The sequence below is a fragment of the Buteo buteo genome, chromosome 13 (assembly GCF_964188355.1).
Source record: "Buteo buteo chromosome 13, bButBut1.hap1.1, whole genome shotgun sequence".
Lineage (NCBI taxonomy): Eukaryota > Metazoa > Chordata > Aves > Accipitriformes > Accipitridae > Buteo > Buteo buteo.
The window spans coordinates 27,389,512-27,417,126 of record NC_134183.1 but is presented as its reverse complement, the minus strand read 5'-3'; the positions used below and the strand labels follow the sequence as shown (position 1 = coordinate 27,417,126).

Below are 27,615 nucleotides of genomic sequence, written 5' to 3'. Positions count from 1 at the left end.
CGCGGGGCAGCTGAGGGGCACTGAGAGGGGTATGCAGCTCCTGCAGCTCCGGCCTTGTCAGCTGCTGAACTCTGGCTTCCCCTCTGTAACTACAAATACAGGATTTTCTTGTCACAGCAGTGAAGTTGAAAGAAGAGCAGCTGCATCCTCCTCACCTGGCGCCTACTCGGAAAGTAGCAGCACTGCAGCACCACGTAAGCTGCTCACCTTGCTCATTTTGACAGAAGCCACCAGATCCACAAGAGTACTGGGAGGCTTTAATGGTCTAAGTACGGCATCAGTTTAAAGGGGGAATCCTAAACATTCCTTCACAGCAAATGTCAATTTTTAAAAGCAGTGAGAAGGCTTTTGCAATGCCAGCGCCCCCGACGCCCAGCTTGGCCTAGAGCAGGGGGTTTGATGCAGGCTGCCTTGTACCGCACTTACCTGCCGTGGTGCGGTAAGACCGGCGGTCATCGGCGGTGCCCAGACTGGGTCCCAGGGAGGCGCAGGCAGCTGTCAGGCAACAGCCATGCCGTCTTGCGCTCCAAACAGCTCAGGCCTGTTTGTGCTGAGAAGTCTTGACCAGATTAGCTCTTCCAAAGCACAAAGCTGAACTCGAATCATAGCGTAGAATATTTATCTTAAGAGAAAACCTGAGCGTGACCCTTTGGGACCTGCCATAAGCAAGCAAACACTTCAGGTCCTTTGGAAGTCAGCTTAAAAGGGAGACTGTGGAAACAGTCGTTCTGCCAAAATACACGTCAGCTGTCAAGTTTACAAGATACTGTTACAACACACAACAAGAGAATGTTTTGGTATGTACAGTAACAAGCCACCTTTGTTAGACTCTGTTAACCAAAAATTATATTTATTATCCACGCATGCATCTATGCCAAGTCATATGCACAATTGCAATGGAGGGAAGACACTGTTATTTCAAATAATTAAAGATTTCACCGTTTCCTTGAATTTGAAAAATACCCTGTAACTGCAAATGGATACACATTCAGAAATGCACATTCACACTCTACTTAGTCTGTCTAGTGCTTAAGGGTCATTTTGGATCCCACTGTCAAAGTGAACAGAGGAAATTATTTTAAATCACACTGTAGATTACAAACCACTTTTTAATTGCAGGTCTCACACAGTACTATTATGCAATCTTTGTGCTTCACTGAGACTCTAAGGAAACTGCAGAAATTCAAACTAATGTAAATAATTGTATACATACAGCAACTCAAACTGACAGGCAAAAAAATGACATACCATTTAAAGGGCACTGCTGCAAAGAGACAGATGAATCATTGCACAAGAAAATGGATTTTTATGTGCAGATCAGTACAGCAAGATTGGGCTTTCCGTTTTTAAAACACTAAGAGAGATGCTGTCAAGATTTCTTGTTTCTGCAGCATAACAAAGGTGATTTGCAGAACTGTGCAGGCAACACTGGGGCTGCTGGAAAACAATCAAGGAACCTTTGGCATGATAAGGTGTTATACAGCAGCTTAAATGCTAAACCAACTCTGCTGGACAGAGTCCTGACAGGTCTTTCTGAAATCATTCTTCTCAGTTCATCTCAGTGTTTAAGGGCTACAGAGAAAATACTCAAACCATGCACTTAACTATAAACCATACGATCTTGCACACACTGCCACTGGCACTAAAAATCACTCCCAACCTGCTGAAATAAGAGTGCCATTTACAACTGTAAAGTTCTGATTATATTTCACCATAGTTACGCAACATGTGGAAAAAATACACTCTTCAACATTTTGGCACGCTAATAAATAAAATCCAGACATGGTCTATTAAAAATATCAAAGTAACCCAGTGCACATGCTCCTTTTTATATAGTTACATTTGTTATGCAGAAGAAATCAAAGAGAGCTGAAATCTAATTACAGAAAATAATACAATTTGGGGTGAATTATTACAGTACACTTCCCTTCCAAAGCTATTATAGCTCAATATATGTCCCCTCTATCAATTACAGTGCTGTCCAATCAGCAGTTTCAGCGACACCGCTTGCTTCATTTTTTCTTCCAGATGTTACAGCATGACACCTCAGTACTGTTCTGCTGCTGCTAAAAGATACACCATGGCACTTGTGTATACAAGAACACCCTCATCATCCAATAATTAACTTGGTATTAAAACCCAGCTACAACTTGTGATGGCTTTTGATATTGGATTATCCCTGTGTTATCAGTCAGATTATTTGACAATAGCTGTTGAAGTGGGGGTAAAAGAATGGAATGTCTTAAGGCAGTTTTAGCAAACAAGACACTTCAATTAAATGTGTTTTCTGTATAATGATTTAACATTCACTTCTGCATGTTTTGGCTATTAAAGTTACTTATTGACAGGATTATTCAGGTCAAGTCATTGGAAATGTTCTAACTTGCTTTCTGGAGCCACACGATAATTTGGTAGAGGTCCACTGCTGTTTAGATTTGTGAAGGTTTCTGTAATTCTTCCATTCTTCCTTTGCATGAAGAATGAACAAATGGCAGCAGCACAGCTTCAAGGAGAAGTCACCTGTGCAGACAGACAGATATACAACCAACCCTACCGACAATGCCTGAAATGCAAGAATGCAGTTTATCACACTTTTAGCAAGAACACAAGGCCACAGAATAAACTAAAAAAAAAACTGTTTTATTGTGACATTTATGACATTGAACCCTTGTTGATATGAATGACTACGGGTACTCTTGACACGTTACATAATGTCATGGTGTAGGATGGCACTGATTGTCATCTGACTTTTGAGAATGTTTAATGGTCCCTACTGACCTCAGTGCATTTTGGCAAGTCACAGAAACTTTATCATCAGGTTTGTGTATACAGTTAACAAGTAGTTGGTCTTATAAGCACCATTACAAACCCTCACATTAAGGGTATTATTAATCTAGTTTACAAATGCTTCATTGATAAAAATAGCATGATTACAGTATACACACACTTAATTTACATGTAATGTATTATAGGCATAACTGAGATAAACTACTGAGCTAACTTTGGTTGATTGAAGTATTTAGACTGAATAATGGCAATTTTGGCTTCTAAGTTGTGTAAATATTACAGTGCATTTATAAATCTAGGTTGAAAATTTACTAGCACCAAATGGATATCATAAATGGCTGACCTAGTAAGTTGTAGTTGGAGAAGCGAAGTTTAAGAATTACAAAAATAGAGCTGTCCATCAGTTGAAAGCACAATTCTTGTACCTCTGCTGAAATGATGACGTGTCTCAGCATCAGTGGCCAACTTCCAATGATAAAAGTCCCAGTTTTCAAGATTCAACATATCAAGGTAGCTCAGCTACACTTAAAAGCCTGAGAAAGTGGTTGTTTTGAGCTAGGGTATTCATCCTGTACCTTGTTTATGTAATAATATAATAGTGCTCGTTCATACAAATGTACTCATGTAAGATTGTACCTATGATATGGAGAATCTGATTGGGAGGAATATTCAGTCCTACCTATCTATCTTTGGTTTAATTATTTGGTCTTTGGTTGGTGAATTAATGAAGCAATATCTGAATTTTCATTTTCAGGTTATCTCCCAGCTCACCACTGAGGTAGTCTTTGTCATGTTTCTCTTCAAGCTGGTTAAGTTCCTTCTTTTTATAGAGTGGAATACTACTGATTTGTAATGAATAGTTTCCAGGCACTGGCTTCTTCTTTGTGAAATGAAGGTAACTTATCCCGTCTTTCTTATTGATTCTAAAGAAACCGTCTTCATTTCCGGAGTCAATTAAATATCGGTTATGGTTTGTCAGTGTTGTGAGGGCAGGAAGCAGTTCCAGGATGCGATCCTTGTTACTGAGATCTGAGATGTTGATGGAGAAGACTGCTGCTTTCTCAATATCCCAGCTGGCGAGACTGATTGGCGGCTCCAGCTCTTGCTGATCCTGCACAAGAACAAATGATGTTAGTTGGCTCTGTCAGAGATCGTTTCACATGCGCCTATGTGTATGTATTTCTTACCCAGCTCATTCATTATTAATTAAATATTTTTTAAAAGGAGGTTCTGTAATATCATCTGTCAAATCCACTCTTATGGGCCTAGGACTTGTCAGGATAAAGTACGGTCTTTGTCACTGTCCCTGCATGGGTAACAGGAGCCTGAGACACGCACTGAAAGTTTCTGCACGTGGGCCCCGCTGCCTGACAAACAAAGCCTCTCTGTGCTTGGAGTCCACGACCAGTCTCCTACAAAGAGAGCAGCAAAGACATACTCCTCCTCTCTGTTGGGGGAACCACAAGCTCATGGGAACAACAATGTGCAGAAGAGAGCAGGGTCTGTGGGGGAGGCATGTCATTTAGGTGGGAGTTTTCTGCTTTGCAAGATTTGCTTCGTTTAGGTGTGGAGCCAGGGTGGCCCGCGGGTGCAGCAGGGTGCTGGAAAAGCAGCGTCGCCCCGCACCTCTGAGTGATGGTAACTGGGCTCCCCCTGAGTCCCCTGTGCATGAGTTCCCTGTAGTGGCAGCATGATAACATTTCAGACAGCACATCTGCTGTAACATTTTCAACTGGAAAGCAAGGGAAGCTCCACGTCACCTCTGAGACAAATCCAGCACTAATCACAGACAGTACTGAAACACACTGAAGAAACACAGTTTACAACCCCTCTCTGCCCAAAATCAAACGTCCACACTCTTCTGGGCAAAAGCACTCTCCTGCCTACCCGTATTAGCAGAGTGCCATGCACTGAGCACCTAACACAAACAGCTAACATGCTCCCCAATGTATTTGTGTGGGGAAAAGCAAGCTCTTCGGCACATACACGTGAGCAGAGAGTACAGGTGATATTTAGCTCAGGGTAGTGATGGCAACATTTTACAAGAGTGTTCAGTGTCTCTTGGTTATATTTAGAATGCAACACACACATGGGCACACCCAGACATGTACTCTCAGCTGAAGGACTAATATCTGCACAGTCTAGAGACCTGCTATGACCTGCTGCTTCTCTGGCCAGGTCAGGGCAGACCCCTTCACCTGTAACATCACTATCACCTTAGACCGGATGACAAAGTGAGAAGTCAAATGACTGTGGGCTTGGTGATACTTCTCCTACAAGCTGCTTACAGTTTGCGGAAGTCTGTACATAATTAATGTGAACAATAAGGTTTAAATCCGGTGATTAGTGCTAGATGTTGGATTGGATGACCAGACTGAGCAATTCTGACTTTATATTACACAAAGTTGAAATAAGCCAATGTAGGACTCCCTGGGAAATGCAAGGAGTTTGAATTTTGTGCAAGAGGGACTACAGTAACATTAGACATTAGAAGATCATGCTTCTACCACATGACTTCTGCACTCATACTGCGAGGTGTGGTGCTGGAAGCCCAGATGAAGAACAAGCAGAACTACAACCACCTCCATTCCATTGTGTCTTGCTGTTGCGATCAATTCAGAACAAACTCCAGCAGGGGGAGTTTGCTGAAAGATTTACTTTAATGCTTTTTTGAGAAATGTTTGCTAACACCCAAGGATGAGTGAAAAGGGATGCTTATCCTTTGCATAAAGACAAAACTTGTCACACAGCAGACTAGTTTTCATGTAAATGCTCAAACCGCTTATTAATATTTGCTTAATAAAAAAAAGCCAGTGACAACAGCTAAGAAGTGGAGTCTTGTGATCATCGCAGTAGATGATAAGCATTTCGCTGACACAATTACCCCACTTGGAGGCAAATGGAAACCTGCCTCTGTCCCAGCGACTTCCGAGCAATGACAAATGAAGCTCTGCCTCCTGTTCTGCTGCCTGGACCAGTGGTGAGCACTGTGCACAGCCTCGCCGGCAGCCTCGGCCCCAGGACAGCAACCTGGGTGACTGACTGCAAGGGTCTGGACAAGCCCCAGGAAGGGCTGCAGCTCTGGACTGCCTCCAGGTGAGGTGTTTGTGTCCAGAGCTCTGTGTTTGCTTTGGCGAGGGCTCCAGCCCCAGACACACAACACAGCGCTGCTTGGCAGGGCCCACATCCACCCTGACCAACATGTCCTGCCTTTCTGGCCACAAGGTCACACAAACGTTTTATGTACCCGCTGCCCTCTGACATCAAGAGCTTGCTTTGCTGGTGAGTGGACTGCTCTCCAAACAGCTGGATGGCCATTTATTTTAGTGTTTGATACGACGTAGATATTAGGTATGCAGGGGCTTCAGAGGATGACATTTGCCTAATGACAGTGAACAACTTTAGAAAGCCGACACACAGACTACTTGACATCCAAAACCAGCTCTTTGGTCTACTTTGTTTGGGGTGTACATTTTTCCTGTGGGATTGTCTCTGGGCACACCTCCTTCTGAGACTGGCTTTCACAAGACAACCGCAAACCCCTTCCCCCCAAAATGGGTCAATTACCTCTGCTTCATTTGCAGTTTCATTAGTGCTTCTGCGCTTCCTTCCTCTCTTGGGATAGCCATTGATTTTACATTCATAACAGGCTTCTGGAGAGAGGGAGTTGTCATCTACTTCTCCACTGAGCGAAAGTTCTTGTCCTTGACCTTTGCCTAGCCCCACTCCAGAAACACAGTGTCTGAGGAAGGAAAAAATAAAAAATTAATTCCAGTGAGACAGAGATCTTACCAAAAGCTGAATTTGGGGGACTGTGAATACAAAGAATAAACCAATTATTTTGCACTCATTTCCTAGGAAAAATTTCTGCTGAAGTCAACAGGCAAAATTCTCACCGAATCACAATGCAGCTACCTCCTATTTCAAGAAACTGGCTCCATGAGGCTTTGCCTAAATTAGACCTGCCAATATTTAACAGTTTTAAAAACACAGACTTAAGCTCTGAGAATTTGTTAGTAATTTCTGTTATCCAGCCTGGAACACGTTAAAAGAGATCAATTTTCAGAAACTGCTGAAAAATCTGAAAAGTGAGGTCTTTCATAATGTATCCCAAAGCTTTTAGTCACTTCTAAAATTTAAGCCACAATCTTTCTGCTTTCCATTTGAGTTGCTTGGTCCTACATGATGCATAGCCCTAACACTGGGGCAAGTGAAAATAAGAGCACACAGAATTGTTATTTCAATGAGTGGGTGAAGCCACTTGTGTAATATCATTTGCCTTTGGAGCTGGTGGGGGATGTTATTATTAATTTTTTTTTAAAGGAGACAAGTGATACACCACAAATCATAGTGAGGGGTGTTAGCTCCCAAGTGGCAAGCTCAGAGAACTTGGCTAGCTGCTGGAGTGTGCAGCAGAGAGGTGAAAGCAGTAGCTTAACGTCCTGGTTTCAGCTGGGATGGAGTTAACTGTCTTCCTAGTAGCTGGTATAGTGCTATGTTTTTGAGTTGGGTATGAGAAGAATGTTGATAACATGGACGTTTTCAGTTGTTGCTAAGTAATGTTTAGACTAGAGTCAAGGATTTTTCAGCTTCTCATGCCCAGCCAGCACACAGGCTGGAGGGGCACAAGAAGCTGAGAGGGACACAGCCAGGACACCTGACCCAAACTGGCCAAAGGGATATTTCATACCATGTGATGTCATGTCTAGTATATAAACTGGGGGGAGTGGGGCTGGGGGGATCGCCACTCTGGGACTAACTGGGCGTCGGTTGGTGGGTGGTGAGCAATTGCGTTGTGCATCACTTGTATATATTCCAATCCTTTTACTACTATACTATTGTTGTTTCATTAGTGTTATCATTATTAGTTTCTTTTTTTTTCTGTTCTATTAAACAGTTCTTATCTCAACCCACGAGTTTTACTTTTTTTCTGGTTCTCTCCCCCATTCCACTGGGTGGGGAGGAAGTAAGTGAGCAGCTGCGTGGTGCTTAGTTGCTGGCTGGGGTTAAACCATGACACTTAAAAGAGATAATTGAACCTGGTAGCCCTGACCAAATTTCATTAAGCATTAAATCCACATTGCTCCTGTCCCTTGATTACCTTTCCCCTCCCTCATCTCCAAAATCAGCAGGTGCATCCAAGTCTCAAGCACCTCCACAATCCTATGCCTCTTGCATTGGTGACAATCCTCCCGGTTCTGCTGCTCCACACTACAAAGAAAGGAGCGGATTATGTCCCCTTTATGTCTGTTAGTTTAAAATGAGAATCCCTTACCCTTGTCCTATTCTGAAGTAACCAGGTGGACATCCACAGACATAGCCACCTTCAGTATTTGAACAACCATAACTGCATGGGGCTTGTGCAGAACCGCATTCATTGATATCTTGGCAACCTCCACTAAACTGTTCATACTGAAATCCGGTAGGGCACATACATTTATAGCTTCCCAAAGTATTGTGGCAAGATGCTCCTCCACAAATGTGTGCACTGAGACATTCATTTTCATCTGGAAAAGAAGCAGAACATACCACATTAACTTTTATTCTCAGGTAACCTTCAGAAAGGTCGTGCTTGACTGTTGCTAAACATGCTGCCACATCAGACAGACAGAAACACAGAACAGGGCTTGGCCTCACCCTTGGCTAGGGCAGCAGTCGCTAGGAGATGACTACAACCATACAACAGAGCAACATTTGGGCTACTCTACAGAAGATGTTTCATGCCACGTCAGCTCATGCTCTGGAGAGCAGAGAAGCAGAGGCGGCAACTTTTTTTTTGTTCCAGAAACAACCAAGAAGAATAAAACTTTGTACAGCCAACAATCTGGTCCAGTAATCCCATGTTCATAATGCTATTCAACATTAAAGAAAAAAAGAGCAAGGGATCAAGCTCTGACACCTTTTCCAGGCACTGATAATCCCTCCCTACACACTCACATTTAAATATGAGGTACAGGTAAGGTACAGGAAGGAGTAGTAAAGTAAAAATAAAAGCAGCTGTAGATACAAAAGACTGCCACATTCTGAGCCAGCCCTTTTCCAAACTTCCCAAGTGCGGCACTGTAGGAGTTCAAGGTCAGTTCAGGCTTATTTACTGTAAATGGCTAGTTTTTTAAATGTAGACGGTCTGAATTTTTTTGTCTGATATGGCAAATTGCTTTGAAACATTCTGAATGCTATTGTTCCCTGTTTTCTGTGATAAAGCAACTGCATATGCACGTTGCGTGTGTGTGCACATGCATAAGAAATGCCATCTGGACACTGTATGGATAAAATGTAAAACACAAAGCAGCATCTCTGATCTAAGCATCCAGGTTACAGGAGAATAAGTACTAATTCAGAGCATTATTGTCTTTTTCCAAACAATGTGACTGTTTGTTCTTTGCTTAAAAGCAATGCCTTTGCTTATTGCAGCCTGATTTATGGCATGGTGCACTACGGAATTGCCTGGGCAGGGGATGCAGTCACACACAGCACAAGACATGGGAGGAACCAAAGCATTCTTCAGTGATTATCTAACTATGTGTTGCAGCAACATCAAAAGTCCCTGAACACTTCATTAAATAAGCTAAAAAAGACACAAACTGTTTGCAGAATTGGGATTGCCAAGTAATATGAAGGAATTGTCACGGAAAAATCTATTACATGAATTCTTCCTCTGTGGTACACCCAGGAGATCTAGATAAGTATCTTAAGCATATACAGTTACAGACGTTACAATGTGAACATGTGGAGACCACAAGGTATTAAAACCTGGGGCTGAATTCTGTGTTACCAAAGCCTGTAGGAGTTTTGCCATTAACTTAGAGCGATGTTTCAGTATTTGTCATAACTAGCACAGCCATTATGTCAACATCATAAATGCACATTTGTGCCACAGAAAGTTACTGCACCAGAAGGAGATAGGCTCACTTCGCCTCACTCCACAGCAGCAAGAGTGTGGACACTAGTGAGGTTAGCTCCCATATTTTGGGTGACTGTTGAAAGAAAAAATATGAAGAAAAGTGAAAAAAAACCAGTTACAGGAGCCTCAGACTCTGCATGAGCTGTGCTGTCAGGCACCAGTCTTGCTCTCCTGTGCTCTGCAACATGCAGCTCTTTTGTGCTCAGCTTCAGCAGGAAGGAGAGATGCCGTGAGGATGGAGGAAACCAAGACTCCTTTCCTGCAGTTTTGGGTTTCTGCCTGGACTGCCCCAGGTCGAAGAAGGTGGAAGCGCTAGCTGAGTCCCTTCCCAGTTATTGCTCTCAGCGTAATTTTCCCTGGTGAAGTTTCTGGCAATCAGTATTTGTGGTGCCAACGTTGAAGCTGTTCTTTCAATGGGGGAAATACCAGTGCTTGTGTATTTTGAAACTGATATTCCCTGTATAAAAGCCAAACAGTAGTCAATGCACTCAAAAGCTGGAATAACAGCGTACACCTGGTTTGGAAATGCACTTAGTTTTAACTATCACCCAGGAAGACTTGGAAACAGCCAAGATGTTTCGCAAAACTGAGCGCTGCACTTTTTCAGATTCCACAATGTCCTCCAGCAGCCAGACACGGCAGTGCTGGTTTGTTTGGTTGTTTAGGTTTTTTTACCCTCCTGTAGACTAAGTTCTAATTTAACCCTAAGCTCTGCTAGTTTAATTAATATTCAAAACCACCATATGTTTGTGCTCCCTCCTTGTTCTCCTGTATGTTACAGGCATAGAATACTGGACCACAAGCAAGCAAACGTCACAGCAAGGACTGCATAAAATGTCAGGAGGTTTGGTAAGCATAATTAAAAGCAGAGGCCTCCTTAGAGCACCACAGTGGTAACAAGCAAAGGCATTTTTATGTTTTTGAAAGCAAAGAAAGCCAAACAAAGAGTTATGAAGCCCTTTGTTCTCAAAGAGGTCATCAAACACATTGCCGGGTATCCACACAAGACTAGCTTGTATGAAGCCCATTAAATGTGACTAAAACCACACATAACTGTCACTAGAGGAAAAATGATTTATGTTTCCCTTGTTTGAATATGCTGCACGCTACACTGCTGAAACGTACAGAGACTTTTCCCGTGACTTCTGCAGAGGACCCAGGTCTGTCTGCTCAAGTCATATCCAGCATCAATGGTCTGCACACGCAGCCCTATCTACAAGGGCTCAGAGACTTGGGATAGAACCAAAGTTTAGATAGGGAAAAAAATAAACATTTTAATTGACCAGTGTATTTAGTTCTTAACATAAATAAAGAGCACTAGCATTTATTATTTATAACCAGAATTGTCCTGTAAGCACTTGTTATAAACTGTATCTCAAAGCTGCAAGGAAGCATCTTTGGACAGATAGCAGGAGCTTTGCTTAAATATGACAAATGGTTAATTCTGTACAGAGAACAGGCTTAAACACAGCAGCCTTCCTGTAGGTGTTTTGAGAATGATAAAAGCATAGATCAAGTAGGATTTCAATAGAGTTTTAGATGCTTTGGGCCAGAAGTTTAATTTTACAATTTATCTTTCCATACTTGTGGTTCTGAGTCTGCCAGGTTCAACCCACCATCAGCTCTCAGACAGGACCTGTGTCTCAGTAGAGACTGTTGCATGGCTGGGTAAGACTTCCTTTGTTCACACCACAAAATGCACGAGTAACAAAAGTTCCCTCAACGTCAATACAACTTCTAGCACCCTCAAGGGTAATTTTGTGCTTAAACGCTTGTAGAACCAGGACATAGGCTACTGAGTGCTTCATATCCACTCTGCCTTTCACAGGAGTGCACATTCGTAATGAAACTCCGCTGAACTTACTAAATTATAATCAGAAAAAGAAAATATGACAAACTACACCATTGCCCTTCACTTCTTGTTGCTAATGAAGGTAACATGCATTTTAATGTATGAATTTAAAAAAGTGACTTGCCAACACATTGGTTCCATTGGTAATGCTGGAGATATCCTTGTGGGCAGCTACACCTGTATCCTCCAATTATATTTTGGCAGCCATGCTGACACCGGTGGTTTCCATCACATTCATCAACATCTAAAAAGGTGAGATATACTCTGAGTTTTGGGAAAGAAGCTCAAATTATGCTATATTTGAAAAGTCCGTTACAAATGATCATATATATTCATATATCATATATAGAGGTATATTTCAAGATCTTCCAAAAACCTGACCAGTGCTGGGACATCACTTCAGGCCTTTCAGGTTTGGATTTCTGGCTCCACAGCAAGTAATTAAGGACTGAAAACACTGAAAGCTCAAATTCAGCCACAATTTTCAGAGTTTTTGCATTCTGCTATGGAGCAGACAGCAGAAAGCCATTTGTATGTGGGAACCCCAAGGCTTTCCTAAGGCTTCCAGCTCTACAGCAGACAGTCCCTTGCTTTTACCCAAGCATCCAACCTAGGAATCCTAGGCTATGTCTTTTCAAAGCAAACCAAACTTTATCCCAGGAGAAGGCTCTAGAGGCTCTAGAGGCTCTAGGGAACGAGAGAAATAAAGTCTGCAGCCCTTGAACTCTCTCTTTAGCAGGTTGCCTTGGAGGTGCAAGACTTCGTGTCCTTGGTGAGTCCTTCAGAAATCTGTGCAGGATTCAACAGAAGTTACGCTGAACTTACAAAGCTTAAACTAAAATATTCCAGGCTAAATTGAAACCTCCTCAGAAAATATCTGTCCAGCTTTTTAGCATGCTGCAATATATCTATTTATTCAGGCCCATGGAGAGAAATACTGCCTTGTTGCTAAATTTCCATACCCCACTCCCCTTCAATCTACACATGCTTACTCCATAGGTGCCTCATTGGGTGACAGTATGGCTGAGAGAAGATGAAGGAAAGCAAGAGAAGGCCAAGTTAAATGCACTGTGTGTTGTACCTACCTTCACAGCTAAGCCCAGTTTGATCAAGTGAGAAGCCACGTTGACACTCACAAACAAAACTTCCTGGTGTATTCTGGCAAATGCCCTTTGCCCCACATAAATTGATTTCAGTAGCACACTCATTGTTATCTGAAGGAAACCAAAGCCCGAGTGTTACTTTTTATTCCTTGTTGTGAAGATGATCATTTAGCAATGCTAACAATGACAGTCTGTGACAAGAGGTAAAGAAACATCAGTAACGTAGCTGTCTAACTGCCCTCTCCATTTTTCACTTTGCACCACAGAAGGAGAGCTTCTATTACCTTCTTTTTAATTTGAAAACACTAACAACAGTGATGGGAAGGGAATCACTCCTTTTCTTCACCAAGAGTATGGAGTTTGATGTTGTAGTCTTCAAACACCCCCAAATTCACACCAATACCACAGGCTCATCAGACTGCCACAAGCAGGATCCAACTTGCAGAGCAGAAAGAGTGTTTTGCAGGAAGTAGTTTTGTTTAACATTTCCACAGACATAATGGGTATGTGTTTCAAGGACAACTGCAGAAACACGTTTCATGCATGCTTATTGTTTCAAGAAGCCTTGACATGATCTGTAACATGGGTTCTCCAATAAACTACAAGAACAGAAATATAACTATTTTTTTGCTCAGTGGGAAGAAAGGGTAAGGCAAAAATTACAAATTGGGTGTTTTTGCTGTCTGATTCTTGTAAGTGCAAAATTCAAAGACACAGAGTATGAAAAACAAGGGAAGGTAGGAGGAAGGGCCTCTTTGCATCTTCTGTTCTGGTGGAACTGGGATCAGAATCTGGCCTATATTTCCATTTGGTTTCTCAGGAAGCCGATTTCACCTCCTTGCTACTTTGCTTCTGGAATAAGAGTCAGTAATAAATTCCAAATCTGTGTCTACATTCCCATGTCACTTACCAATGCAGGCTGTATGGTGCTGAGTGAATCCAGGAGGACATTTACAAGTGAAACCCCCAATAGTGTTGACGCAAAGGAACTGGCAGTTGTGCTGCTTTGTCGCACATTCGTCAAGATCTAAAAAACCCCAAGAAAACATCTTTCACTGACGTTCCCTGTGGAGGGTCTGACAGTTCAGCTGGACTTAGAAGTGATTGCAAATAAATACTGTATCAAATAAACCCTTTTGAATCAACGTCTCACATTCCACATCGGCTTCCAGTTCCTCTCACACGAAGCCACACATGCAACGAATGGGACTGTGGAGCTACACTAGCGTCCATGCTAACGCTGGATTACAGACACCACTCTCATCTGTCTGAAAGATGCTGTTACATACTAAATGTTTGGTCTCACTGCAGTCAATAAATGGGAAGTCACCATCTTCATGAGAAGCAGTGGCAGACTGCTAAACGGTATTGCACTGAAGCATGCTATTACTCCAAAAGAAGTATTTAAATGCTAATGACAAAATACAGTCATTTCCCATGCCAAGTTTAGAATTGCTGCTCTAACTTCTGCGGTTTCAGTCAGATCTTTGCTACCAAGACACATAAATAAATGGAATTATAATGAACATTTCAAAATCCCTCCTGCACTGCTGTCCCTTATTCAGCATGCAGCAGAGATGGTATGTTAAAACTCTGTTGATGCTGGACAATGCACTGCAAACCATGCTCATCTTTGCATCCATTAAGATACATTTATCACTGAAAAATATGGTTTAAACCAACATGCTTACCAAAATAAGACCAATCATATACACTGTTGGTTACAAAGTCTTTTAAGATCAGCTGCCATCAGCCTGCAAAAATTCCTGTGGATTTACTGTTCATCCAGATTATCAAAGAAATGAAACACCAGCTCCATCCTGTGCAGGCCACTTTCACTGTCTTTAGTGGAAATATTCACATGAATCAAGGAGACAGATTTATATCATTTAAATGGCCTTGGATTGGTATTTGCCTGTGAAACAGTTTCTGCAGTAAATTCTTGTACTGATTTTTACCTTTGCAGCTTCTCCCATCTTCTTGCAGGATGTACCCTTTTGGACATGAACACTGGAAGCTGCCCTCTGTGTTTTTGCAGATGAAATTGCAAGGTTTTGGGGACTCATTACATTCATTCAGATCTAGAAGAAGCAAAACCAGATACCTCAGTGCTGATAACCAAGATTTGTGATAATGATTTTCAAAATGCTCAAGAGATATCAGCAGGAAATCAAAATCCTCAAAGCATTCTAATGAATGACATTTTCTTTTCTCATTTTTCAAAATCTTTGTATTTCCTTCTTCAAGTTATCTCTTAGTAATAAACTTTATATACATACACCATAATAAGAAACCTACCTATGCAAAGAGTGCCAGTTATATCTGTAGTATAGCCAAGGTTGCAATGACAACGATAAGATCCCCTCTCATTGATGCATTCCCCATTACGACAGACATCATGAATAACCTTACACTCATCAATATCTGCAATTAAATAAGGGTTAGTTCACAATGGAACAAGAACTGATTTTATACAGTTTCAATAGTTTTTTGTGACCTGACATGAAAAAACCCCACACTTTACATAAAATAAAAAAAAAATACATAAAATAATGAAATATTGCACAAATTAAGGAGAAACACTAAGTAGAAAAATACAGAATGTAGCATTAATCTAACTTTTAAATGCAATGAACAAGCCTTAAGCGGAAGCGAACAACTGAGCTGATCATGTATTAGCCTCCATAAATCAAACATCACTTTGCTTTCAAGCACGCAAATAGCTCTTAATCTGTACCTACAACACACTCAAATGTGAGAGTGCAAACTCCCATTTGAGTGCATGTCAATCAACCAGCATGCAAAATAAATATCTGCCAAGCTGGGATGGATGCCTCGTCATCCAGGGCCTTCGGCTATGCACCCTCCTCCCAAAGGACTGTACTCTCTCAACACGAAAACTCTCAGAAAATGTCAACTGATACCCAAACTATTTAGGACCTCACAGTGTTCAAATATGCAAAAAGAGAGTTTATAATTTATCACTTAATTTGGCATTGTGTAAATGAGCCTTTAACAGAAAAGTCAGTACCTGCTCCATTAGACATGTATCCTCGGCCATGAGGGCAAAGCTTCTTGAAGGCCACAGTGCCTGGGAAGGGGCAGACCTCGCAGTTTTGGCCCCAGCCTCGGCCACCATCACAGCAGCATTCAGACTTGGTGACAGAGTTCCTGTTGCTTGATCCGATTTGACACATACTTTGTAAGACTTCAGTGAAGCAGTAGCCCTCCCTGTTGTCTGGAAGACAAATTATGCATCACAGAGAATCCTAATGGTGACAACCTCCAGAGGGTCACGAGATATTAGGAATTTAGTCAGAAATATAAAAGAAAGGGCATACTTCACCCTGGGACTGTGGAGCTGAGAGTGAAAGACTACCAGCAGTAAGAAAGAGAGCACAACATCTAAGGGAAACAAAGAAGATTTAAGGAAATTTAGTAAAAGGTGGAAGACAAGGTTCATTATGCTTATAAAAATATATGTTTCTGTTTGAACCCAGAGAAAAAGGACTCGCTGAAAATCAGGACCAAAGAAAAGAAAGAGCAATTCCCAGCTGACTGAAACCACTGAACAGTCAGCTTTCATAGCAAGTCAACCCAATCAGACTGACTGAAGCAGGCATACGTTAGCATGGAAGAATGAACTTGCAGGAAGGCACCTACTCACAAAGGCACCTTCCCGAAGGCATGTAAATTCAAGACCATGTTTACTCACTATACATTTCTAAGTTTAATTTCAACCACAATTTCTGCCATCAAAGTGATAGTTCATTAGGGTGTTAATGTGTGACTTACCAAGGCATTCGTTCTGGGCGTCACTGACAGTGAACCCCTCATTGCATTCACATCTGTAACTTCCCACTGTGTTTACACAACGGCCATTCTCACAGATCCCAGGTTTGGTCTGACATTCATTCTCATCTATGTTTTTCAAATGATATGACAAAATCAAGTCCATTACTGTATTAATGCAGGTTAAAGTTTGTACGGAGTTATTAAGCTATGCATTCTGCCTGGTTAAACTTGCATAATTTTTTTTTGTTTTGTTTTAAATAAAAAATCTCTCTTACTCAATTTTCAGAGGAAAGATGGCTGTCTAACTCTCAATATTATATATTTTGTTTACTATGTTTTCTCTGCAATATATTCCTCACTGGTTTTCAAAATTTTTCATAGTTACAGCTGCACTTCTGAATGCCATCCAAAGTTTAAAAACAATTCAGATCTACCCTCATTCATGCTAACAGAGATAAAGCAGCTCACAGCAATGGGCCCAATTCTCCGCTTTCTTCACTCAGAGCAATTCATCATCAGCAGTACAAGCTGACTGTAAAGAGCCACATCGAGATTTTCTACTTACTGGCCACATGTGTGCACACCTGAACAGCAAAGCAAAGTACCAGTAGATCCATTACACAGGTAGTTGTGTAACTCTTCCCCTGAGTTCCTTAACACTTTGTTAAATCCAAAATTTTCAGCTCTGGTGAGTAGCTGTGTGTTTCAAGAGCTTCAACATGTCAGCGTCACTTACCTATACAGCCTTCCCCATCTGGTCTGCGCTGATAACCGGGTCCACAGATACACATATAGGTGCCAATTAGGTTTTTGCACTCCATCTGTTTTGAGTCACAGTCGTGAATTCCTTCTTCACACTCATTCTGATCTAAAACACAAGGTTTAGACGTCATTATATGGAGAGACGATCCTGGAAATTCACAGTAGTAAATTCTGACTTTGGAATTTCAGTCGTAATCAAACTCTACATACTTTTATTGTGCTAAACCAACCATAAGATATACTAGCCTAGAGCAAATTGATTTCTCCCAAATGCCCATTTTCAGGGCAAGACAAAACTGTATCATCTGATATGACCTCACTTTATGCAGATGTATAAGTTTACAGGCAGGACAGGGCTAATACAATCAACTGCATAATGCAAACCATAGAATTCATCCCAAATTCTTTCTGACTCAGTTACTTCCTGGGATTAAAACTCTGGCCCAATAGTGCAGTGAGTCAGAGCACTACCCCTGCAGGAATTTGAAATCATTATCTCATAACTGTGAGAGTCTGGTAGGAGCTTTACCTCTGCACATTCTCCGGTCCTCTCGCAGAACGTACCCCGCGGGGCACTTGCATTCATAGGATCCAAAAGTGTTCACACAGCGGAAAGCACAGAGCAGAGGGTTCTGAACGCACTCGTTGACATCTGGATTTGGAACAGCAAAGACCATGAGGGACGTGAAACATGCTTTTGTAAAACTTGGCAGACTTGAGTGCACAGGTTTTAGGTACAGGCAATACCACAGATCCCAGTTTACTGAGGGCTAAATTTTAATAGTTGGGGACCCATGGTTCTACTCATTATGGATTTCTGTGCAGGAGCAGGCACCAGACATGCCAGGATGTTTGCACAGCTACCTGAAGCTTCAATATCTTCAACGGCAAGCAGCCAATGGAAATAATTTCCAGATCCATGCTGCCAAAAATACTGTCTCAGTTAAAACTGTATCTTTTCCACATCTAGGCTCAGTTTTTATGACTGGTTATTTTTAAATTCTAGATGCACTAATTCAGCTTCTTCGTAAACTGAATTCCATAAAACAATATCCTTACTGGAAACGTTATTTTGAAGTGCATTTACATACACTCTGGACTACTTGAGTAATTACTGCTATATAATGATGTTTATGGACTCTTCTAACTCCTCCTTTGCAATTTGAGCTTTCACCCAAATTCCACAGGGAAGTGAAAGAAGCTCTAACTGTATATAAAACTAATGCAAGCTGATGCAAAAATAGAAGCATTCTTTTGTATGGGCTTGCAAACAAATAGATTGTGGCAGATAATTTAAGAACGGCTGTGTCAGGTTAGAAGAGAGTGTCAAAATGTCCTAGGACATTCTCCTCTCTCTGGCTGTAACAGGAGGCGGCGAGTATTAAAAAAACCCATACCATGTATGCAGAGATCTTTCCCCTGATTCAGCCGCTCAGTTTAAGGACTTACACAGCCAAAAGCCACAACCAAACTATCAAGCTTAATTTCCACAGACGGATTCCCACACAAATTTGTACAATCTCTTTCTGAGTCAATTTATACTTGTGGCCTCACTAACATTCTGCAGCAAAGATTTCCACAACTGAAGTAAGTACTATGCATATAAAAATGTTTGCTTTGGTTTGTCTAACATGTTCCCTCTATTTTTGGTACCTTTACCACTTGTGGCTTTTTAAATTTACATCATGTATCTCTTCAACCACATTTTCCACACTGAAAAATTCTAGTCTAATTAATTATCTGTGTGCCCCTTCTATAACTCTGATCTTCCTCACTCCTCCCTTCTTTGTGCATTTTCAGATTTTTATTTTTGAAATAAGAGACCAAAGCATGAAAAATATTCAACCTAGGGGTACCACGGTAATTGTCTAATACTGTATTTACATTCTGTTTTGTTCCCTGTTTCTTCCCTAACAAACCCAAGCAGCTCATTTTCTATTTTCATCATCCACAGTGACTCTCTTCACTCAAGGGTCATCTAGGAGGTAAACAAAAACCATACACACAACAAGCTACATTTCTGGGGACTGTTCTGGAGAGATCGTACCCCAGCATGCTCCTCTCTGGGCAGTCCCTTAGCAGATACCACCAGAAAGTCTTTTCACCCAACCTCCAGTTAGAAAAAGGTACCACAGTTCAAGGTAGATACAAGAAGGAGGAACCTATTTTTCTGTTTCAGATAAAGATGCATTGTTCTGAATGTCCACATTTTTCTTTTTAAGCTGCTTTAGTCCCCTAAATTCTTTCCAAAATCAGGAAGCTCTTTCAGCACACAACAAAGACAGTCCTTCACACATGGGAGTCTCACCTTCACAGGTCATCATCGGTCCTGGCTCAAACCCCTCAACGCAGGTGCATTCAAAACCTCCCACCACGTTCCTGCAAGTTCCATTTCCACACGGGTTTCCAACAGCACATTCATCAGTATCTGCAAGCAGTTAAATCAAGGCAAGAATACATGGTTATACTCAACCAAAAAGGTGTGAAATCTACGTTGTCGATGTACAACCAAAAAAATACAAACATACAAAATCCGAGAACTAACTTCAGTTACTGAATTAGTCACAGGCTCCTAGCATAATCTGGGATCACTAGAGGTTATCGAGTCAAACACTCAGCCAGAGCAGGACCAACTTGGAGCAGATTACTCAGGCCCTGCCCTGGCAGGTTTTAAGCACCAGGGGGGATATCGACTCCACAATGTTAGAATAATATAATGCCGCTAGTCCATAATGTCATACTTAGCAATTCAGGAGATTCTTTAAAATGGAAGATGAAACAGTTATACTTACCCACACATTGAGCTCCTTGTAGGATGTAACCATACGGACATTCACAGCGGAAAGACCCATCTGTGTTGATACACTGCCCAAATTTACAGTTATCTGGATCAAGGCACTCATCCACATCTTAACCAGAAATACAAACAACACAGTAAGTGCAACTGACTTCATATGCTTTTAGACTTCTCTCAAAAAACAAGTGTTGCTCTGGCAAGAAATATTCCTGAGATTGCAAAAAAATACTAATATTTGAATTTTGATATTAGGATAAGGGCACAGAAACTGTCTTGCAGGCCAGCTTTCAGAATGCAGAAAAGAAACTGATTCTAAATGTCAGATAAAAATCCTCTCCGACTGGGGCTATAGGGAGAAGAGTAGATATGAAAAGCAGCAGTCATCCAGCGCTCCTTAAATGACAACTTTTGCCAGTAAGGCTGAAGTGCTGTTTGTCTTGGGAGAGAACAGAATGTACTGAAGGGATCTGGGAAACTGTGACTTGCACTTCTGGAGGATTAAAACCATTTTCTGTAAACAGGCTATATATATTGTATAAGAAAAGACAGGTATGCTATGTGAACCATTCTCTAGATCCTACATAAGTTTCGTAGCAAGTCTGCTCAGCATAAATTAAAAAGCAAAATAAGCTACTCTAAAAGAAGTTTAATTTCTGATTTATAAGATATTCGAGCTTGAATTTAAAATTGGTATGAATAATTGAAAAACAAAAAACGTACAGAAGTTTCCACAGTTCATGGCTTTTGGAAATAGTTGCAGAGGTGTTATTCTCAATTGAAAGGGAGTATGGCTCATGGGTAGAAAATGGCATACTGATGCAACAACAGCATCGGATAGTTCCGGCACTTACCCAATCTTGCATCACCAGGTCCAACAAGGATGCCAATTCCAAATGGACAAATCTGTCTGAATGCCTCTGTTAAAAAAAATAAAAATAATAAAATCAAACCATGTTAAAATCTATCTTGGCGATCAGCATTACTCATGAGCTACTCAAGTAACCACCAATACCAATTCATCCTCCTCATGTTCAGGTCCAGAAATATAGTATGTAAATGTATAAACTTGTAATTTAATCTTACATTCACATAAAAACTCTATGCTCACTTTACATTTCATCTGATCTCCTGTATGTATATCTGTAAAATCCTGTAAATAATTAGCATTATTTAACTTCCTTTTAGGAGCAAACTAATGCAATATTTCCACTTTTAAAGTATCAGTACTAGTGACTGCATTCTTTTCTGTTGTAAATGAAATATTTCCTAGATTTTCTGAAGAAGACACAATTTAATCTATAGTCACCACTTAGTGGCTCCTTAAAGGATGCCAATCTCTATCTCTAGAGTAAGTAATAATTTTATTATAGGTAGGCTGAAAGTAAAATTTCTGGGTTGAGCTTAGAGTGAAGTCACCACTCAGTTTCCAAATCCACAAGGTTTTCTGTGTGGCTTTTGAAGATACAAAGATGATGTAATTCTTTTGAGAACAAGTCACCCTCTATTTTTTGTTGCAGAAATCATGTACTTCCTTACCTGTGCAAATCACCTGGTAAATTCTTGGCATTAGAATAAATAAGAAATCCTAAATTTCCGTTCTGGTGGACCAAAATGCAATAAGGATGCATGTAATCATAAAGGCCCTTCAGCTTCAGAAACTCCTCTAGTTTTGGGTCTGACACACAAAAAAAATTCAAGTCTTGCAACTGAAACTAAACTTCCACCTCTCCCCTCTAAACCACATCTTGAGCAGATGGATGCACACAGGACTGTAATTCAAACCATCTCAAGATGCTGCTGAGCCATATTCTCTACTAACCATGCTCAGAACATCACAGAACCCTTGACAAGATTTCGCTTTTTCTTTTGCAAATGCAGTAGGCTGCAAAGAGGTTTACAGTGCAGCAGTAGAATACAGTCATAGACATAACAAATGTTACGCTTTCTTTAGTTGAAATACATTAGCTGATCTTTGATGAGGTTGAACAAAAGAGAACTAAATGTAGATGCACACCTCCACGGAAAGTATCAGTGTCTGGCACACTGCTATGCTCTGAGTGGGAAACAGCCCTGTGCAGCTGGCCAGCACAAAACCTGCCTGTTGCTCAAGCCTTCCAAAGGAGACTGAGGTGGCACATGTGTTTGAGGTTACCAGCCTGCATTCAGATAGCATACAATGGAGAACATGCATGAGATAACAACTGAGTTGTGTTTTTTTTTAAAAAAGAAACGATTCCACTGTCCGTGACATGCCAAGACATAAACTTCCCAGACTCGGATATCTTAAAGCTATTTCTTTTTTAAAAGATGAGAAAAATGGCCTTGATACCATCCTTTCAGAACAGTTTGGACTGTGAAAAATATATGAGCTGACACTTAAATGAAATGCTGCGATGTATACCATGCTTTTCCAACTGACTTTGGTTCAAATGTTCCAGGGCAACAGAATGGAACATGCACAGGCAATAAGCCTAGGAGGAATATTGCAACTGGCACATCTGATTCTCTTTTCTTCCCTTGGCTTTTGTGAGGATTGTCTGCAAAACATCTACATGACTTATTAATGAAGTGAACTGTACTAATGTATTGCTGAAACCAGTAATGCTGTTAACCACATTTGTCAGCATGAATTAAAGTCCGTTCAGCAAATTGCACCATTATGGTATAAAGGTCTGTTGATTTGCTTGATGCCTAGTTACTTGGTCTTACAAAGGATACTAACAAAGGAAAGTTTCTTTGGCAACAGTCCAGGGAGGCTTTCCTTCATCAAGGCTTGTGTTCTGTCACTCCATGGTATTTATGCAAGTCATTCATATTGATAAGATTGCAAATTTAGATCTTTTTAATGACAAAATGTAGTCACAAAATGTAACACAGTGATTCAGATGTGGATGTAATTTGACTGTTTTGTTGGTTTTTTTTAATTAGATTTCATGTTTATGGCACCCCTTCCTATACTTATTTACAATTAGATGAATTCCATTTGTGTCTTGCAGGTATTTCCACTCAGAGCCTACCAAGGACCTACTTACTACTTTCCACTTCCTGTACGTGACACTTCCAGAGCAAAATACTCAGCACCTAATCATACTAACAAATCTATAAGCAAACAAGCTTGAGACTGGACTATGCAAGGAATATGTTTTTTGAGACTGCAATGGTATCTACTTTACAGAGAGCAATGACAATTGTTAGGGTTAAACAATTAAACCTCTTAAAACCTCTGGAAAATTATTTTTCCTAATTCCTTCTTACAAGAATCCCAATCTTCTTTCAGTTCTGAGAGGCCATCATGACAGTAAGGTAACCTGGTCAATAACGCACCATCTGCTTCCTCTGGGCAGAGTTCACAGGGATCTCCCCATCCCTGTCCCTTTAAGGCACAGCAACACTCTTGTTTGGAGTGGTTTCGGGACTTCGGTACAGAACATTTTCCATCTTCGAATTTGGTAAAGCAGTAACTTACTCTTAGATCTGCACAGAGAAAAACTTGTTATGAGCAGTTAGGGTGACTTTGGCACAGTTTTCTCTTAGAAGTGTTAACTGCAAAATTACAGGAGCCCACCCCCCAACAAAACACCCAACTTCCATCTCAGTCTATCAAGAAGGACCATTATTGTCTCTGACTGGGGAAGATTTGAAGAGGGAGGGAAGCTCCCTGCCCCGGTAAAGGAAAGCTATAGGATAGGGTATTCTACTTCAGTCATGGAAAAGGAGGGGTTTTTCTCTTTTGCCCAGCAGAGATGCAAGTGCTGTACTCCCATACTACCCTCACTCTTCTTTCTAAAAACTGAATAGTGGCTTAATTTATTTATATTCCATTATTAGTAAGAATCAATTGAGTCAAGAGATTTTAATCAACTTGCAATGATAACACTGTGTAGTGTTAAAATGAGAGGCAATTTTCAATACCACTTTCCTTCCTCATTCTTCCCTGAAGTACACACAAAAAAACCTGGCCCAGTGGCACTACACTTTCCTCCCTTAAGCTGGGTAACCAGGATGCTGGAGCAGAGCTGAGATCACAGACCACAAGCACCCAGCAGGCAGAGAGCTGGCAGCTCCCTGTGTTGGCAGGGGGACAGCAACAGGGCAGTTGTGGAAGCAGCTGCTCATGCAGTTTTCCGGCTGCAGCATCAATGCTGGGCAATGTCCAGATTTTACAAAAGTCCTAGGTAATAGGCAGTTTTAAACAAAACTTTGTTTGGCCTGAGATACTTGAAAAAAAAAACCCCAAAACCAAAACCACCAGTCTTCTCCAGGGGATGGGGAGAAGCCCATGAAGTTCATACACACGAGTGTGCATTTTCCTCTGATGTTATGTGTGAAACAGTGGTCTGTGTTCATAAGGGAGAATAGGCTACATTCTTTTTTATGATTTTGTTTCTTGGGTTTTTTTGTGACTTTTTTACTTACCTGAAGAGAACAACACCCTCAGACTGAAGAAACCTCATTTACACACGCTACAAAAGCACAGCTAAAACAGCCATGCTGCTTTCTTGAAGTTGAGTGAAGTAACTGTGCCAAACTGCATGGTGGTTTGGAGACTTGGATGAACGTTCACTGCAGGTTGGATTCATTTTTACCAAAACCACAGTTTCACATAGCACACTGTGAAGTGAAGAACTCACTATGGTGTCAACAAGCATCACCGTTCTGTGCCAAGCCTAACTACAGACGTCCTTATAAAGGTCTTAGCCATCTGTGGTTCCCACTGTGCACACCGTGTATAGGACATTTAATGATGTATCTATTTAATAATTTCTCAAGTCTTTAAAATAACTCACTCCCTAATTTGCTGTGCTTGTTCTTTATCCACAAAATAAACTAACCTGTGGCTTTTCATTACTAGATGTTCAGCTTTTAGCATCTGATCTCTGTCTTAGTGCCCATGTTTAAGCTCTGAACAGTGTATGTGGTAATCTAGAAGCCAAAAGATGCTTCAGACTTTTCTAAGCAGATGGGTGTTTACTGACCACACAACACTGTTTAAGAATTTTTTCCATTGATCTTTCTTCTACCCACACATTTGTGGAGAGGAATAGCATATAACAAATGTTACTGTGAATTTGATAAGTACTAAGAACAGCCTTATTCCTGGAAATGCTGCCTTTAGCAGTGCATTGCAGTAGTCTCCTGCCTGTGTTCGTGCTCTGTCTCCCTGTCAGACATGCCACAGTCTATACAGAGTCCAGGTAGCCTCAACATTTCTTCCAGGGGTGCAAGAAAGGGCTGCAGGGGAACATCATTTCCTCACTTAACCTGGTGCATTTAACATTACCTTCGCCCCTTTTATTGCAATGTTCTCTTTAATGACAAACAGATGGTAGGGAGAGACAGAACCTGGCCCCAACTACAGAATTATCATGTTTTCTTGTGAAAAACACTGTTTGAGTCAGAGTCTCCTTGTTATATTAAAAACAGGCAGCTAATAAGGCTTTTATAAAACAGCAAACAAATTTTGAAATGCCAGAAAATAGGAATGAACTTACCTTGGCATCGCCTTCCTGTAGAAGACAACACAAAGCCTTCTGGACACAGACATTTGAAACTGCCTGGAGTGTTGCTGCAAGTGCCCAGGGCACAAATTTCTGGCTGTTCCACACATTCATCAATGTCTTTAAGAAAAGTAATTAAAGAGATGAGAAATAAAAACATTTACACTGGCAGCTGTACTACGTAAAATGTAACCTTACATCATCACTGATATCTAACAGATTTGAAAAACAAAAAGGTCAAGCAAAAAGAACAGACAGAAAGAGAAACAAGAAATCCAGGTGCAAAAATCTAGGGTTAGTTTTCAAATCCTCATCCAGTGGGCAAATCTCAGCAATGTACCATCAACCAAACAGCCTGGGATTAGATTTTTCTTGGGATTAGATCAGGTAGTTCTGGTTCAAACAAAAGTTGGTGAGACTTTTTCTGGGAATTTAGTGACTTACTAGTGGCTACAGTTCAGAACTGTACACTGTCACAAAAGACTAAACATTACTCATGTTTAGATGCAGAGGGAAGAGGTAACAACTGTGAGTAGCTAGAAAAGGGACAGAAAAAGAATTGTTCTGTACACACCTTCACATTTGTCATTCTGCAGGACATATCCAGGAGGACAAATACATCTGAATGACCCATCCAAGTTCTGACACGTGCCTGGTGAGCATTTTCCAGGCTCCAGTGCACACTCATTGACATCTAAAAGAAAAGAAAGTAAATTTATTTGAGATAATTGCTATTATCTCAATAAATCTGTGGCTGAGGCTGCTTTAATTTCGATTCCATCAAACTGATGGTGGAACTTCCTAGGAGCAGAAGAGTCGTCTTCTCGTCCTCTTGTCATTGTTTTCTTCTGCTAGGTACAATGATAATAGTGTGACAGTTTTCTCTGACCTCTTCTACTGTTTTACTAAGAGTATCTCCTCAAGGTTTGCTGCACGTTTTTTCCTACCCTAAAAGAAAGCACTCACCAACACAAGTCCTTCCATCCAGAGCCACCTCATAGCCATCATTGCAAAGACACTGAAAGGACCCGATCGTGTTCACACACTGACCGTTCCTGCAGAGCATTCCATTTCCACTTGCACACTCGTCAACATCTAAGAAAAATAACATTGAAAGCTATGTAAGAAACACCTACAACAAGTGAAATTGGGTAGGTGAGATTTGTTTCCACTATATTGGCATGGTAACTGATAACACATAAATAATCCCGTTTCAAAAGCAAGTGAGGGGAAAATATCACTATTGGTCTATGTTGTAAAATTGTCAAAGCAAGAGTAAAAAAAAAAGAATGGCATATATCACATGCAAACACTTAAGTGGCTATAGAAAAGTGAGGAGTGCATAATCAAAGAGGCCCTTTTTCAGACTGAAGAAATCAGTTTTTGTCTTTAATCACGCAAGGTGTGATCCTAACTCAATAGAGAAGATGGTACTAATGGTAGTTGCATTAGAAGTAGAAAGTCTTAGAAACATGTAACCAGTCTCAGCACTCCTTACCTATGCAGTCATTGTTGTGTGAGAGGATGAACCCCAAATTGCAGCGGCAGTTGAAAGAGCCAATGGTGTTTCTGCAGGTTCCGTTGCCGCAGGCGTCTCTCTCACACTCATTAATATCTACAAAGGAGAAAAAACAAGGAGCCAGAATTTTAATCACTGATGGGAAAAGGAAAGCCTGTAGCTATCCCACAGGCCAGAGAAATAATCCACTGCCAACAGAGTGAATAGAAGGGAAAAAGATTATTGTATCTCCCAAAAAGAAGATTTTACATAGCTTTATACACTTGATATTAACATCTACAAAAATAATGAAGGGTCCAACAATCATTTATCTTACTGTGGGTCCTATCTCACCCTTCCCAATGGAAGTCTAAGCTATCCTTAATCAGAAGCATTCTGAAATCTCCTCATCTTGCTCAGACAACAGACACTACACTAACAGCTGTGAACAGGTTAAATACAGAATTTCCTTCTTTATGAAGATGACTCCATTTCTGAAAAGGGCACTCTTCTGGCAAGACATCTACCCTTCACTTACTCTGTTAACAAGCAGGCTGCATACAATTGCTGCATTGCAATATTCATCTATTAAATTTCTTGCCTGAAGGAATAAATGAGA

General features: G+C 40.9%; 1 protein-coding gene across 1 annotated transcript in view; it reads right to left on the bottom strand.

Moving 5' to 3' along the window:
• Positions 1–2,619: 2,619 nt before the first annotated feature.
• FBN1 (fibrillin 1) overlaps positions 2,620–27,615 on the bottom strand; it is a 159,233-nt gene continuing 134,237 nt past the window's right edge. The window contains exons 46-65 of the mRNA XM_075045230.1: positions 26,997–27,113; positions 26,465–26,593; positions 26,073–26,192; positions 25,493–25,618; positions 23,325–23,474; positions 20,852–20,917; positions 19,996–20,112; positions 19,512–19,631; positions 17,733–17,855; positions 17,178–17,309; positions 16,442–16,567; positions 15,678–15,884; positions 14,945–15,070; positions 14,605–14,727; positions 13,557–13,673; positions 12,629–12,757; positions 11,668–11,787; positions 8,063–8,294; positions 6,355–6,529; positions 2,620–3,898 (exon numbers count right to left, since the gene is read on the bottom strand). Of these exons, the coding sequence (XP_074901331.1) occupies positions 3,509–3,898; positions 6,355–6,529; positions 8,063–8,294; positions 11,668–11,787; positions 12,629–12,757; positions 13,557–13,673; positions 14,605–14,727; positions 14,945–15,070; positions 15,678–15,884; positions 16,442–16,567; positions 17,178–17,309; positions 17,733–17,855; positions 19,512–19,631; positions 19,996–20,112; positions 20,852–20,917; positions 23,325–23,474; positions 25,493–25,618; positions 26,073–26,192; positions 26,465–26,593; positions 26,997–27,113 (2,945 nt within the window). The 3' untranslated portion in view covers positions 2,620–3,508. The remainder of the gene's footprint in view (positions 3,899–6,354; positions 6,530–8,062; positions 8,295–11,667; positions 11,788–12,628; positions 12,758–13,556; positions 13,674–14,604; positions 14,728–14,944; positions 15,071–15,677; positions 15,885–16,441; positions 16,568–17,177; positions 17,310–17,732; positions 17,856–19,511; positions 19,632–19,995; positions 20,113–20,851; positions 20,918–23,324; positions 23,475–25,492; positions 25,619–26,072; positions 26,193–26,464; positions 26,594–26,996; positions 27,114–27,615) is intronic.